At 40.2% G+C, this 12,975-nt stretch overlaps 2 protein-coding genes across 3 annotated transcripts in view; one reads left to right on the plus strand and one right to left on the minus strand.

The window, feature by feature from the left end:
* The window catches only part of LOC136676391 (anoctamin-5-like), a 40,106-nt gene extending 35,815 nt beyond the window's left edge, over nucleotides 1-4,291 (minus strand). The window contains exon 1 of the mRNA XM_066653370.1: nucleotides 4,129-4,291. Within this exon, the coding sequence (XP_066509467.1) occupies nucleotides 4,129-4,204 (76 nt within the window). The 5' untranslated portion in view covers nucleotides 4,205-4,291. The remainder of the gene's footprint in view (nucleotides 1-4,128) is intronic.
* A 3,493-nt stretch (nucleotides 4,292-7,784) lies between these two features.
* Nucleotides 7,785-10,683, plus strand: LOC136677133 (U5 small nuclear ribonucleoprotein TSSC4-like). Of its 2 annotated transcripts, none has more exons than XM_066654557.1 (2): nucleotides 7,785-7,839; nucleotides 9,425-10,683. In XM_066654557.1, the coding sequence occupies exon 2, from the start codon at nucleotides 9,485-9,487 to the stop codon at nucleotides 10,388-10,390; it is 906 nt and encodes a 301-aa protein (XP_066510654.1). In that variant the 5' UTR covers nucleotides 7,785-7,839; nucleotides 9,425-9,484; the 3' UTR covers nucleotides 10,391-10,683. The 2 variants fall into 2 exon arrangements, with proteins under 2 accessions (XP_066510654.1, XP_066510655.1); XM_066654558.1 differs by lacking the exon at nucleotides 7,785-7,839 and adding an exon at nucleotides 7,843-7,944.
* Nucleotides 10,684-12,975: the final 2,292 nt, after the last annotated feature.

Genomic DNA, 12,975 nt, shown 5'->3' on the forward strand with positions numbered 1-12,975 from the left:
AGAACACCCCAAACACAGTCACCCGGAGGAAACCCACTCAGACACAGGGAGAACAGCCCAAACACTTCACAGACAGTCACCCGGAGGAAACCCACTCAGACACAGGGAGAACAGCACAAACACTTCACAGACAGTCACCCGGAGGAAACCTACACAGACATGGGGAGAACACCCCAAACACCTCACAGACAGTCACCCGGAGGAAACCTACACAGACACAGGGAGAACACCCCAAACACCTCACAGACAGTCACCCAGAGGAAACCTACACAGACACAGAGAGAACACCCCAAACACCTCACACACAGTCACCCGGAGGAAACCCACACAGACACAGGGAGAACACCCCAAACACCTCACAGACAGTCACCTGGAGGAAACCTACACAGACTGGGAGAACACCCCAAACACCTCACACACAGTCACCCGGAGGAAACCCACACAGACACAGGGAGATCACACCACACTCCTCACAGACAGTCACCCGGAGGAAACCTACACAGACATGGGGAGAACACCCCAAACACCTCACAGACAGTCACCCAGAGGAAACCCACACAGACACAGGGAGAACACCCCACACTCCTCACAGACAGTCACCCAGAGGAAACCCACACAGACACAGGGAGAACACCCCACACTCCTCACAGACAGTCACCCAGAGGAAACCCACACAGACACAGGGAGAACACCCCAAACACCTCACAGACAGTCACCCGGAGCGGGACTCGAACCCACAACTCCAGGTTGTGTGATAGCGACACTATCTGCTGTGCCACCGTGCCGCACATGAAGATTAGCAATCAGCGCTGTACAGAAATAACGTTTTACAAATGGTATCTTTTTTTTTTTATTTTTTTTTTTTTAAAGTACAGTTCACAGACTTATTAAATAGACCAGATTAAATAGACTTCTGAAGGCTACAACAGAAGATTCAACTGAATCACTGATGTATTGGTTAGGCTTTGTTAATTAAAGATTAAATTACTGCAGTAGTTTTGTCAATGAGAAGGAGACTTGGCTGAAATTTTCCCCTCACATAGCACTCTTCCTCTTCGCTGCTGAGCAGGCATTTCCCAAATGCTGAACGTCGTCTCTGGGATACTTTCAAATAGCCCTTATTCATCCCACAAAAGCACATGGGCACAGTGAGGAGGGCTGCAAACTGATTTCAAACAGGTCTTCACAATGCACACATGCATTCATTTAACCACACATACACACTCCCTTCCCTTGTGTCTGGTTTAATGAACTTCATTCAGTCTGTCACATTTTGGGAACAATAGCTGCTAACATCTCTTTTGCTGACTCACTTGAGCTGCACACTACATAAAGGAGTTTGCCACTCATTAATGGGAAAAAGAGTTGGATCTGACATTCACTCATGGCATCATCAATACCATTAAAAGAAACATTTGTCAATAGGGTAGACTTTACAGTTGGTGTAGAGCACAAAATATGTAAAATATTACAAAATATGTTTTGTAAATGCATAAACTGTACTCCTCTGTCAATGTACAGAAACAGACAATTTTGAAATAGAGGGGGTCGTTGACTTACGACGTTGATCCGTTCCTACGTCGCGTCGTAAACCAATTTTCGGTGTAAGTCGGAACATATGTACATACTGTACGTAAATAACATACTATAAGCACTTATCCTATCCTAACACCTATCCTTCTCGGTTCCGAGCCTCGCACACCAAACACGAATTCGCTTTACGACAATTAAGACTCAAAACCACTTAAGTCGAAACAGGGCTTTATACAGTAAATGGGAGATGTGTCGTAAACATGAAACATAGTAAGTCGGGACTGACGTAACCCGAGGACCTTCTGTAATGCTATTTTTGCAGTGACACATTTACAGTGAACACACCAAACTCCTCACAGACAGTCACCCGGAGTGGGGCTTGAACCCACAAACCCAGGACCCTGGAGCCGTGTGACAGCCCACACATTTACATATATTCGGCTTATCATCCTATAGAAGGTCAGCCAACCATTCATTTAAAATATATAATAAGTGTGTTTTTTCAAAGATGCACAAATGTTATAAGGGAGGCCTTTGGAAAAAACATGAAAATGCAAGAAAAGTGTAAGATAAAATCTGGCAAGTGTCAGAACCCTGCAGATTTTAGCCTTCCTATCCAAGACACCTTGCTTTTGAGCTTGTCCAAGAGCTGAGTATCCAAAGCATTCTAAAAATTCCCCTTATGCAGACAGTGGAAGTGACAGTCAACATGACTTACTAGGTTCTGGGAAGAACTTGATAAGGGGCTGCTGGAATCACACGTTTGGTCAAGGCAGAAACTATACCATGTGGAAAAACTAAATTATGAAAGGGGTGGTTGAGGAACGTTCCAGATTGGTTTGAGGGTCAAAACCTCAAAAGGGAACCAACTATGAACTCTCATACAGCACATATGATGAGAAAAGTGCCCCACTGCTCAAAACAGAACATGATTTCAACTGCATGGCATTCTCACTGAAGAGTCAGCTCAAATACTCCAAGCGTTTGAACAAGTTTAATGAGGGAAATGCCAAACAGTTCCACAGACTTAAAGGACAGTGTTAATATAGTGATTCCCAGAGGTTATGGTGATGTGATGTTAAATTGTAAATTACGTTTTTTACTGTGGTTGCTACCTTTTCATTTCCTTTCTCCAAATTTTCAATGGTAAGGAGCCCATAAGACAACCACAGTGTCTGTGTTATTTGGGGTATGTTTTGGGGTCATTTTGTGTTGCACTGCTCTAAAAGGAACAGACACAGGAGTGTTGCTGTAATTTTTAAACACTGTGCCCACTCACTGTCCACTCTATTAGACACATCTGCCTTGCTGGTGCATCTTATATATGTCAGCTCTCAGAGGGGAGTTCATCAGTTGCTGCCCATTTGTGTGGACATCTTCTAGTCCCTGATCAGTGATCACAGGATGCTACCCACAGAATATTGTTGGCTAAATATAATATAAGATAAGATAAGGTAATCCTTTATTAGCCCCACAGTGGGGACATTCAATGTGTTACAGCAGCAAAGGGACCGTAAAGAACTCAGTAATAAAGGCAACAAAGAAAAGCTTAGTCATTACTATAACATAAATAAAGGAATATAAAATATAATTAAAAAAATATAAATATCAAAAGCTCTGAAGATTGTTTACAACTAATGAACATGATTATCGTTCATGGAGATATTGCACACTGGTAAATAGATTGAAATTTTGCACATAATATTGTAGTAGAATAACACAGTATTGTATTAGGGATTACTACACAATGTATATATCATCTAAATAAATGTATGTTCTAAATTGTTAATGTAAGTAAGTAGTGTGAGTACTTAAATATTCTTGATTAGTGGGAAATTCTCAGTCCAGAAGTGACACTGGGGTGTTGAAAAACTGCAGCAGCACTTGTTCTGATCAACTCAGATCAGCACAACATACATTAACACACCACAAACAAGGATGTACTCATGAGTTGGCTGCTCTGCGTATATGTAAAGTACTCCCAAATAAAAACACCACAGGATTTAACCTGGTTTAAAATATGGTACATATTAATTAACACAAAACAAAAGCGCAACATCTGTTTAAGTCATAAACAGATGCCAAGACTAAATAGCTTTCAGAGACTTGGTTTAAAGCTACAGTATGAGCAAATGGAATGCTTTTAGTTTAACTTGCTTACAATTGAGTAACAGGCTTTTAGCTACAGTACAGCTGCTTTGCCCAGCTATTAAAGACCACTGAAGTTTTTCAAAATACCGAGAAAACACGGATTTTTGCATGTTTTTTTCGGAATAAACATCATCCCCCACCTCGTCTCTCCACACACTGATGTTTGTGTTTTCTTCTTCACCAGGTTCTTATTTGAATTTTCCGTTCCACCTTAAACAGTGCTGCCGTTACATTCAGAGCCCCAGACTTTAAGAATGTAACTGCATCATTTAAGGTGGAAAGGAAAATTCCAATATGAAACGGGCAAAAACGATAGAATACATTTTCTGAGGAAACACATTCACAAAGAAACAAACCCGCTACTATTACACGCCCTCTTTTCCTTTAGTTTAGGACAATGTTTCAGAGTTTCAGAGTTTTTATTCCTGTAACAGAATTTTTTACCTTCTACATGAGCATCAGCAGTGTTGGTCATTTCTATAAGAGTTGCATCTTTCGTTTTTCCGGTTATCCTATTCATCTTCAGTCAGTAATTCCACCGAGTAATGGCTGAAATCCAAAAAGGGATTTCCCTTTTTTTTGACAGTTACTCAATCCGTGAATAAACCTTCATTCCGCGCTTCAAACAGCTCCCGCTCCACACTTTCCCACCTCGGCTCGGCGAGATCAAACTACAGCATAAGGGGCGACGTTGTCCTTAAAGGGGCGGGTCCAAGGCGTCAGTTACACTACGTCAACATGCTCAGTTTGAGATTGGGCATTACAGGGTATTTGATTATAATCCCAATAAAGTCACCATCAAGCAGGGCCACTTTACACTTGTCTCTAAGCCCCACTCAAAACCAAAAACTTAATCTTAGTCCTGTCTTTCTTATTTCTGGAATTGAACAGATTTTAACCAGTTCCTGTATTGGCTGCATTGTACACTGTATATTATACAGAATAATAAACATCCTGGGATCCTTTCTGAACAACGGCAAAGCATAATCTGTCCATGTATTTTGAAAATACTGTATTACTGTAAAGCTTTCTCTTTTTTAATATTGCTTAATGACATTAACTACTACAATTTTAAAATGTTGCTTAATTACAATGAGATCTGAAGTGAAAGAATCCTATTGGTCTACGAGACCTAAACACAGTTTCATCCTCATTTCATTTTCATATTTAACTTATAGGTCATATGTTTAACTTAAATATTATAGTTATGGTAGGACACATTTGCTGGCATTGTTTTACTGTTACTGTTATGTTTCGGTGTAGGCCTCTAATATTGGTTTGACACGCCAAGAATAGTTTGTGAATGTTACTATTCTTATATGAAATTAATGTAATTTTAATGTTTAAAGAATTACTTTGATTTTAAAATTCAGTCCATTTTATTGTCATCATAGATGTGTTGAGGGAGAATCAAATTTAGTTTCTAAGACAAGGTGCTCTAAATGCAGAGCCGTAAGTTTCCCAGTGTTTCAGCACTGACCTGTTGCTCTCAGCGCTGCTGTGTGAAATAAATGTAAATTTTTAAGCACAATTAAGAGAGTATTCTCATTGCCAAATGTGGCATGCTTTGGAAGACAAATACTGGGGGCCTGGGTGGGCCTTGGTCCAATTTAGGTGGGCGTATGAGTTTCACTGAATAAAAAAGCACTTCCAAAACTGGTTTCTCATGTTCGTGAATACCTGTCAAACAACTCATCTGAGTGGGGCTATAGCTTCAAACATGTGGAAGATTAAAATGGATCAGAATATGTAAACGAGTGCGATACGAAAATGGTTTCAGGGAAAAAACTAGATGAAATGATAACCAATAAACAAAAGTTTGGTAGAAATGGGTCAGTGTACTTTTTTGCCATTCTTTTTTCATTTTAAAAACATATATTAAACAAGGAAAAACAGATGGTTATTTGATTTTCATTTCATACTTCAAATCTAGGTAATAATAATCCATGTAAAAATGAAAACAAATCTTTGTTTTCCTTTTAAATCAAAACATAAATTCACAAATAATAATAAACAGAAAAACTGTCTGTCTTTTTATTTTTCTCAAACCAAAGTTTAACACCAAGGCAACTCAAGGTGTGTAAATACAAAGCACTCATATTTTTTTGCGTTTGCTCTTGTACGTTTACTGTTTTCAGAGATGTTAGTTAGCAGGATGTCTTTAGAACCACACTCTGAAGCATTTGTACACATTTCAAGAAGGGGACTATCTTTTATAGCCATCTCTGCAGCTATTTCACATGTCACATTGTTATGGAACTGAAGCTTAACACTGTTGTCATATAATACATGTCATTATAAATAATGGTAGAATATATGTAAACATATGAAATAAGCAATGTGTGTTTTGCCTCATTAAAGAGATTTGAAATGAAAAATAATCATAATGACCTGGTAATTTTAGTCAAATTTATTATTGCACAAATTCAGTGATATTAAAGATTATAATCATACACAAGATATGATGTAAAATATCCTATGCCAATCCATTAGAGCTTCACATAAGGCCCACCACATTCTCTTCCTGCTGGCACCCACATAATTTCTATTGTTCCAATCCTACACCTACACCCTAAGGTTTCTGTGGCTGTTTATGATCCGATCAGCAACCAACTACCCTTAACATCTACAGTTACTCATTCATATGAGTACCCAAACCACCCACTGCATCACTAGCTCTTCACAGGGGTCATCAGGTAGGCACCTCCCCTCATTAGTGTTTCACTGAATTAAACCCACAACACCTCAACAGAAGGCTCAACAGTGAAGTCTGGCGTTCCAGACCTACCCCTCTCCAAGCTAGTTTTACAGTCCTAACTTAACCTTAAGTATCACAACAGTAAATCCACACTGGCTTCCCTAGGGACTAAGGCCCCACTGGCACCGTTAATGCATGCTCAGTACCACCAGTTCCATGTGATCTTTACGTGCTACATCAACCACCACAACAGCACCTCTACAGAGCATTTCCCCAACTAGTCTGTGTTCTCCTTATTCACAACTGACTAGACCTTTCAGCTGTTTCTGATAACTCCTTCACAGCTTCCAGGCCCCTGATGCTGAACTGCACAAGCAGGGATGTGGCAGACTTGGCTACAAATCCCCTAACACCCATCTCCACTGGTCTAACATGTGCCTGCCACCCGCGTTCCCGCACCTCAGCCGCCAAGTCAGTGTGCTTCAGCTTCTTCCTTTCGAATGCTTCGTCTACTGCATCCTCAAATGGGACTGTTGGAACTCTGTGGAATAAACTATCCATTTACTTTCAGAGTACAGCACCATATCTGGCTTTAGTGTAGTTAATGCAATTTTTTTACCTACGTCCACCAGCAATTTCCAATCTCGTGCTTCGCCCCATCTACCAATATTTATAGCATGTGCACACTCTCAAATATGTTCACCCTCACCCTCACAAATCTAATCACTGTATTACTACAACCAGTCTTTAATGTGTTTACCTCTAAGTGTTTGCTGTCAGCATGAAAACCCTTAGCACCTGATTATGTCTCCATGTATACCAACTCTGCGACAGGCTAACCTTACAAGCTGTAGAACATTTTTAAAACGAAAAAATAATGACCAAAGAGTACATGGATCAAATGCAATGGGCATTATTGAAATTGACTTTTCATTCTGGATTTTATTTTATTTGATAAAACATACAATCACCCTTTTTGGCATTGAGCTTGGTGATCTTATTAGCTCATGTGCAGCTGCTCCAGAGAATTCCATTCTATTAGTCCAGCTTCTCTGCATTAGTCTTACAAATGTTAGCCTGAGCTGAAAATATGATAGACAAACGTTTTGTCACGAAACACAAAAATAAAACCAGAATATTCTCAGCAGTGGTCGATTCGCTGGGCACTGGGGGTTTCTGATTATCCAGTAAAGAAGTTTCTATTAGATTCACTCTGATTCTTTGTATCCCATCTGCTCAATATAACTCTTCAATCCAAAGCAGATATTGTAATTCAGAAATAATCTCATTAAAACACCTGGAACGGTTCTTGGGCAAATTCTAACCCTACAATGTCTCCATCTGCTGGAAACAAATGTATATATAAAAAAAGAAACAATGCAGAGCTGATAATCCCCGTCCTCTTCAGTAAGGGGCGGTATATACACTTCTCTTCCTTCGCAGAAGAAGAGCCTGAGGTAAGAGAATGTAGCTAGGTTTCTTCAAACGTTCACGAGACCTGTAGTTAATAAGACATGAATAATAAAGGACATGAAAATACACAATGTTCGAGGCAATTCTAGGTACTGGGTTACAGCTTGATGTGTTTACATTTTTAGGTACACGTATGGCTAGCTGCTAGGCTAATTGTTTTTGCTATTCGTGTTGCATGTTGTGTCAAAGGTGATGTTCGGATACAACCTACTCTAATGTTATATGATATATTATGCTGTATTCTCTAGTCAACACTTATTCCTGTCTGCCTCGTTAGTTTAACAGTGTTTGTGTTTGGTCCGGGTCTCCCCGCATTACCCGGCATGCATTATGAACATACGTCACCGTCGTTGAAGAGTCTGTGACCCACAAATTACTCCTGACTGCTGTCAAATGGGTTTAGGCTAATGAATACGTAAATGAATAGTGCTAGTTTAGTGATGTAGCCATAACCTCCATAACTTTCTTAGTAGGGTAGGGGACCTCAGCCTGCCCAGCAGTACACATCTCAAACTCATTTGTAATCTTTCAAAATTTACTTGTACCTTCTAGAGTCATAATCAGATGAGTATGCCCTGGAGATTACTGCAGCACAACAGATTAACATTCTATTTGCAATGTGGACATTTTTTACTAGCTGGCAAGTGGATATATTCAATTAACTGTCCTGCAAATTTGAATTTGTCCTTCTCTTTTTACTGTTAACTCAGAACCTAGTGTTCTGCATTATTTCCCACATGGATCAACCCCAACTGAAAGAAATGGTTCTGCTGAGTCTTTAAGTCTCAACACGGTCATTTCTTTCTGTTGGGCCGCATTAAATCCCTGTGTCTGTTTTGAGATTTGATGACATTTGCTGTAATATACAGACATTTCTGAGCTGGGAAACTCATAGAATGTGAGTCTTCGACCCCAGTAATATACCTTATTTACATATTATACACTGTTTGATTGTGGGTGGCACAGTGGCAGCAGGTAGTGTCGCAGTCACACAGCTCCAGGGACCTGGAGGTTGTGAGTTCGAGTCCCGCTCCGGGTGACTGTCTGTGAAGAGTTTGGTGTGTTCTCCCTGTTTCTGTGTGGGTTTCCTCTGTAGGCTCTGCACCCACCGTGACCCTGAACTGGATGAGAGGTTACAGATAATGAATTAATTAATATTTGATTGCATTACAGTGTAGGTAAACATCAGCATTGGGCCACAGGTTTGGAAAATATATTGGAAAGGAACTACTATGTTTGCCTAAGTGATAAATTTGAATGATATGTCTCATACATTGAGTTCACAGATTTAGGTTTTCGTTTTTGTTTGCCAAAAGCTAAGCATCTGTTTTTTCTACTTAATTTAAATGGAAGCTGCTTTAAGTATGGGTAGGTACTATTGATTCCTCTATCATGACCTATCCAGTATTGCCTGGTTTAAATTCTCCCAGTGGAATGAGGTATTTTATTATTATTCTTCTGCACACAATCATTTGTAAGATATTAAAAAGAAGGGGAAGCTAGAAAAATATATTAAGCAGTTGACAGTAATTTATATCATTTTTATGTCTTGACCTTCTACCCTTACAGGTTGACATGGGACTCCCAGTATTCAGCAGTGACCTCTGTTGACATCCTTACTTTTACACTATGAGTGAGTTAAAGGTCAAGGATGATACTCTCAACAGCTTGTCCAATAGAGATGCTGTTGATGTGCCAGATGACCTTTCTCTGAGTGACTCAGATCCTGAAGAGTCTTCAGAGCTCTTTAACAGAAAGGTTGAGGACTTGTCTTCCTCCTCTGGGGAAGAGGAGAACGCTACCCAGGGTCAAGCTGGTCCTCAAGGAAAGCCTGTTTTCAGATTGACTGGTGGGAGTTCTGGATTCACAGACCGCAGCAGGAGCATCTTTGATCAGCTGGATAGTGCCGCAAAGCTCACTTCAAATCAGTTAGCCGATGACAATGTCCTTGACGGCACGTTTGCTCGGCCTGCCCCTCCCTCCCCACCACCGTCTGCTAAAGCGAAATACGAACGGCCATCAGAGAGAACCAGTAAAGCTCCTTCAGCTAAAGTCCCAGATTATCTGGCCCATCCTGAACGCTGGACCCGTTACAACCTGGAGGACGTCCCTGAGACCAGCGACAAAAAGAACAGCCAGGTGGCTTTTGAGTATATACAAGGGCTTCAGGAACGCAGAAGGTCCCGTGAGGCCACTGAAGAAGCCTTCACCCCTGCTTTTAACCAGGACCACAGCAGTAGCTCTGAGCATAAGATTATCTTCACCAGGCCCAGTCAAGGCTCCAAAGATGTAGGCCAGTGTAGTGAAAGGTTAGAGCAAGGTAAGAAGAACACAGTTGGCCTGGTCCACCTGGATGTTGGCCAGGAGGAAGAAGGGGGAAAGGTGGTCTCGCTAAGTCACAAGGGTGAAGGGGGGAGGAAAAGGAAAATGGTGCCAGCAGCAGAAGAAAATCCAAGAAATGTTCCCTTCAACAGTGGAAAGAAGGTGAATCGTAAGAACTTCCGCAAGGCTGCTGAAGAGGAGGAAGAAGACTAGAGATTTTTGGTATTCAGAGAGGTAATGCCAACGATGTGTGGAAATGCTTCTTCCTGACTTTCGGTGTGGATATATATAGATCCTCTCCTCAGTCCATAAGAGTTATGGTTCATTTTATGTCATACCAGAATAAAACGCACTGTGCTTTCTCTTATTTGTTGATTTAAAAAAAACTTTGTCAGTAGCAGAGTAGAGAGTAAACCACATTATTTGCATTTTTCATGGTGTTAAATGCTACATGGTTGTAAAATGATTTTGATGTTATTTTTTAAAATAAAAACCTCTGATTACATACAAACATTTCTTGTGAATAAATTCATCTGAAATTCCTAAAGTGTGGGAACATTTTCTTGGCTTAAAATGTGCCTAAGGTGGAAAAAAAGGTATGCATGCCATCTGTAGATGTTTAGAGCCCTCCAAAAACATACCTGAACCATTTAACACTTGTACCATTTATAACACTGACAAAACAACAATCACTGATGGGTGTGGAAGAAAGATGGATTCTGCACTTCGAGTACTGTTTAAAGTTGGAAACACCAAGTTTTTTTAGGTGGACTTAGGTTCATTGTTGTAACTCTATTGCCCTGTAATAATACTGCAGTTTCAACACCCTATCGAAGATTAGTTTTTGTAACATCATGGAGAAATTCACAAACTAAGATTTCTCAAGTGTAGAGAATGTATGCCAAAGGGTTTTTTAAAGCTGTTCAAGAAGAGGAGTGCTAATGGATTTTCCCACTGGATGATCCTCACATTTGGCTTGTATTCTTGAACTGAGCTATCATGCTTCATGAGACACCCCCTCAACATCTTGTGCAGAAGCAGCACTGTATATCCAATCATACGCTAAACAGGACATTAAGAGCTAATATCAGTGAAAAAATCTTATATAGATCTAGTTTCCATATTTACTAGTCTGGTAATAAAAGTAAAAATAACACATTTAAACACGTTTATACCCTTAACAGGAACATAGATGATCAGCCAAAATATATTTGATGTCCAGATTTTGCTTCTTCATACTTTTGCCCTGGAGCTTTTAAGCTAATACTTGTAAAATATATTTGACCCAACATATTTTAGAGCAGCCTTGTGCCCAGTGATTCCGGGTAGGCTCTGGACCCACCGCGACCCTGAATTTGATGTTACAGATAATGAACGAATAACTTAATAAATGAGTAACTTAAATTATGGGGTCATTTTCTTTAACCTCGCCCACCTTCAGAGACCTGGGCGATGACGTGCCTGTGTGCCTTGTTCAGCACCGAGAGATGTAGGGTCCGATTCAGTTAAAAGAGCCGAATCTTTTGAACGAGATTTATGAATCATACATCCAATTTAACTCATTTTAATTTCGGACGAAATTAATTCCACTTTATTGGCTAACGCGACGCTATATTGAACCAAATGGGTCTCTTAAAAATAAAATAATAATAATAATAATAACTAAAACGGAAGAAAATGTTACTATGCTACATAAAATATACCTTAATACTAGACTGGTGCTGTGGGACCTCTACACCCAGTGATTTCTTAATTTTTTAGGGACCTGTATCCTAACTGTATTCTAAAACAGGGTGGACCTTGGTGCTAGTACAAAAATATTGATGAAAATGACTGAAAATGATGAAAATGGAAAAAAATATTTTGGCTACAATTTACAGGACACCACCACAAACACCAAAAACATTTTACTCCCAGGGTTCCATGGAATCAGGTGTCAGTATTATGCTGGTTCTTGTACGGGAATATTCATTCATTCATTCATTCATTATCTGGTCACGGTGGGTCCAGAGCCTATCTGGAATCATTGGGCGCAAGGCGGGAAACACCCTGAAGAGGGCGCCAGTCCTCCACACTTTTGACTCGCCAATCCACCTGCCAACGTGTGTTTTTGGACTGTGGGAGGAAACCGGAGCACCCGGAGGAAATCCACACAGACACAGGGAGAACACACCAACTCCTCACAGACAGTCACCCGGAGCGGGAATCGAACCCACAACCTCCCGGTCCCTGGCGCTGTGTGACCGCGACACTACCTGCTGCACCACCGTGCTGCCCTATGGGATTATGATATGTGGGAAACACAGTGAAAGATTTCTTCTTTGTACTTTCTCTGACAAAATTTAGTCCCTGATGACATATTCTGGAATACATTTAAGCTTAAATCCAGATGTTTTCATACTTACGTGTTGTAATTCAGGCCTCTTTTCCCAACCACCTCAAATTAGTGGGGCCAACATGAATTGAACACAGGTCAGCTGCTTTCAAACTGGGCATTGGGTGGATTCATACATGGATTATATATAGGACAAACATATAAAACCGTGGACAAATCTTGCTGGTACTCATTTTCTGCCCTTATGCCCATCATAAGAGTATTTTAGTTGAGTTATTTCCTATTTGTGTTATTTGTTGTTTATTTTACGTTAAATTTTAACATGAAATGAACACTCGGACCAAAGACTACTCCATTACTGGCTAGTCTAAAAAGTCAAAAAAAAAAAAAAAAAGATTCACCACATGAGTCGATTCGACCGATTCTGTTACCTATTGAAAAGTGTCGGCTCAGTACAATGATT

Source organism: Hoplias malabaricus, chromosome X2 (genome assembly GCF_029633855.1).
Source record: "Hoplias malabaricus isolate fHopMal1 chromosome X2, fHopMal1.hap1, whole genome shotgun sequence".
In the NCBI taxonomy this organism is placed as follows: Eukaryota; Metazoa; Chordata; class Actinopteri; order Characiformes; family Erythrinidae; genus Hoplias; species Hoplias malabaricus.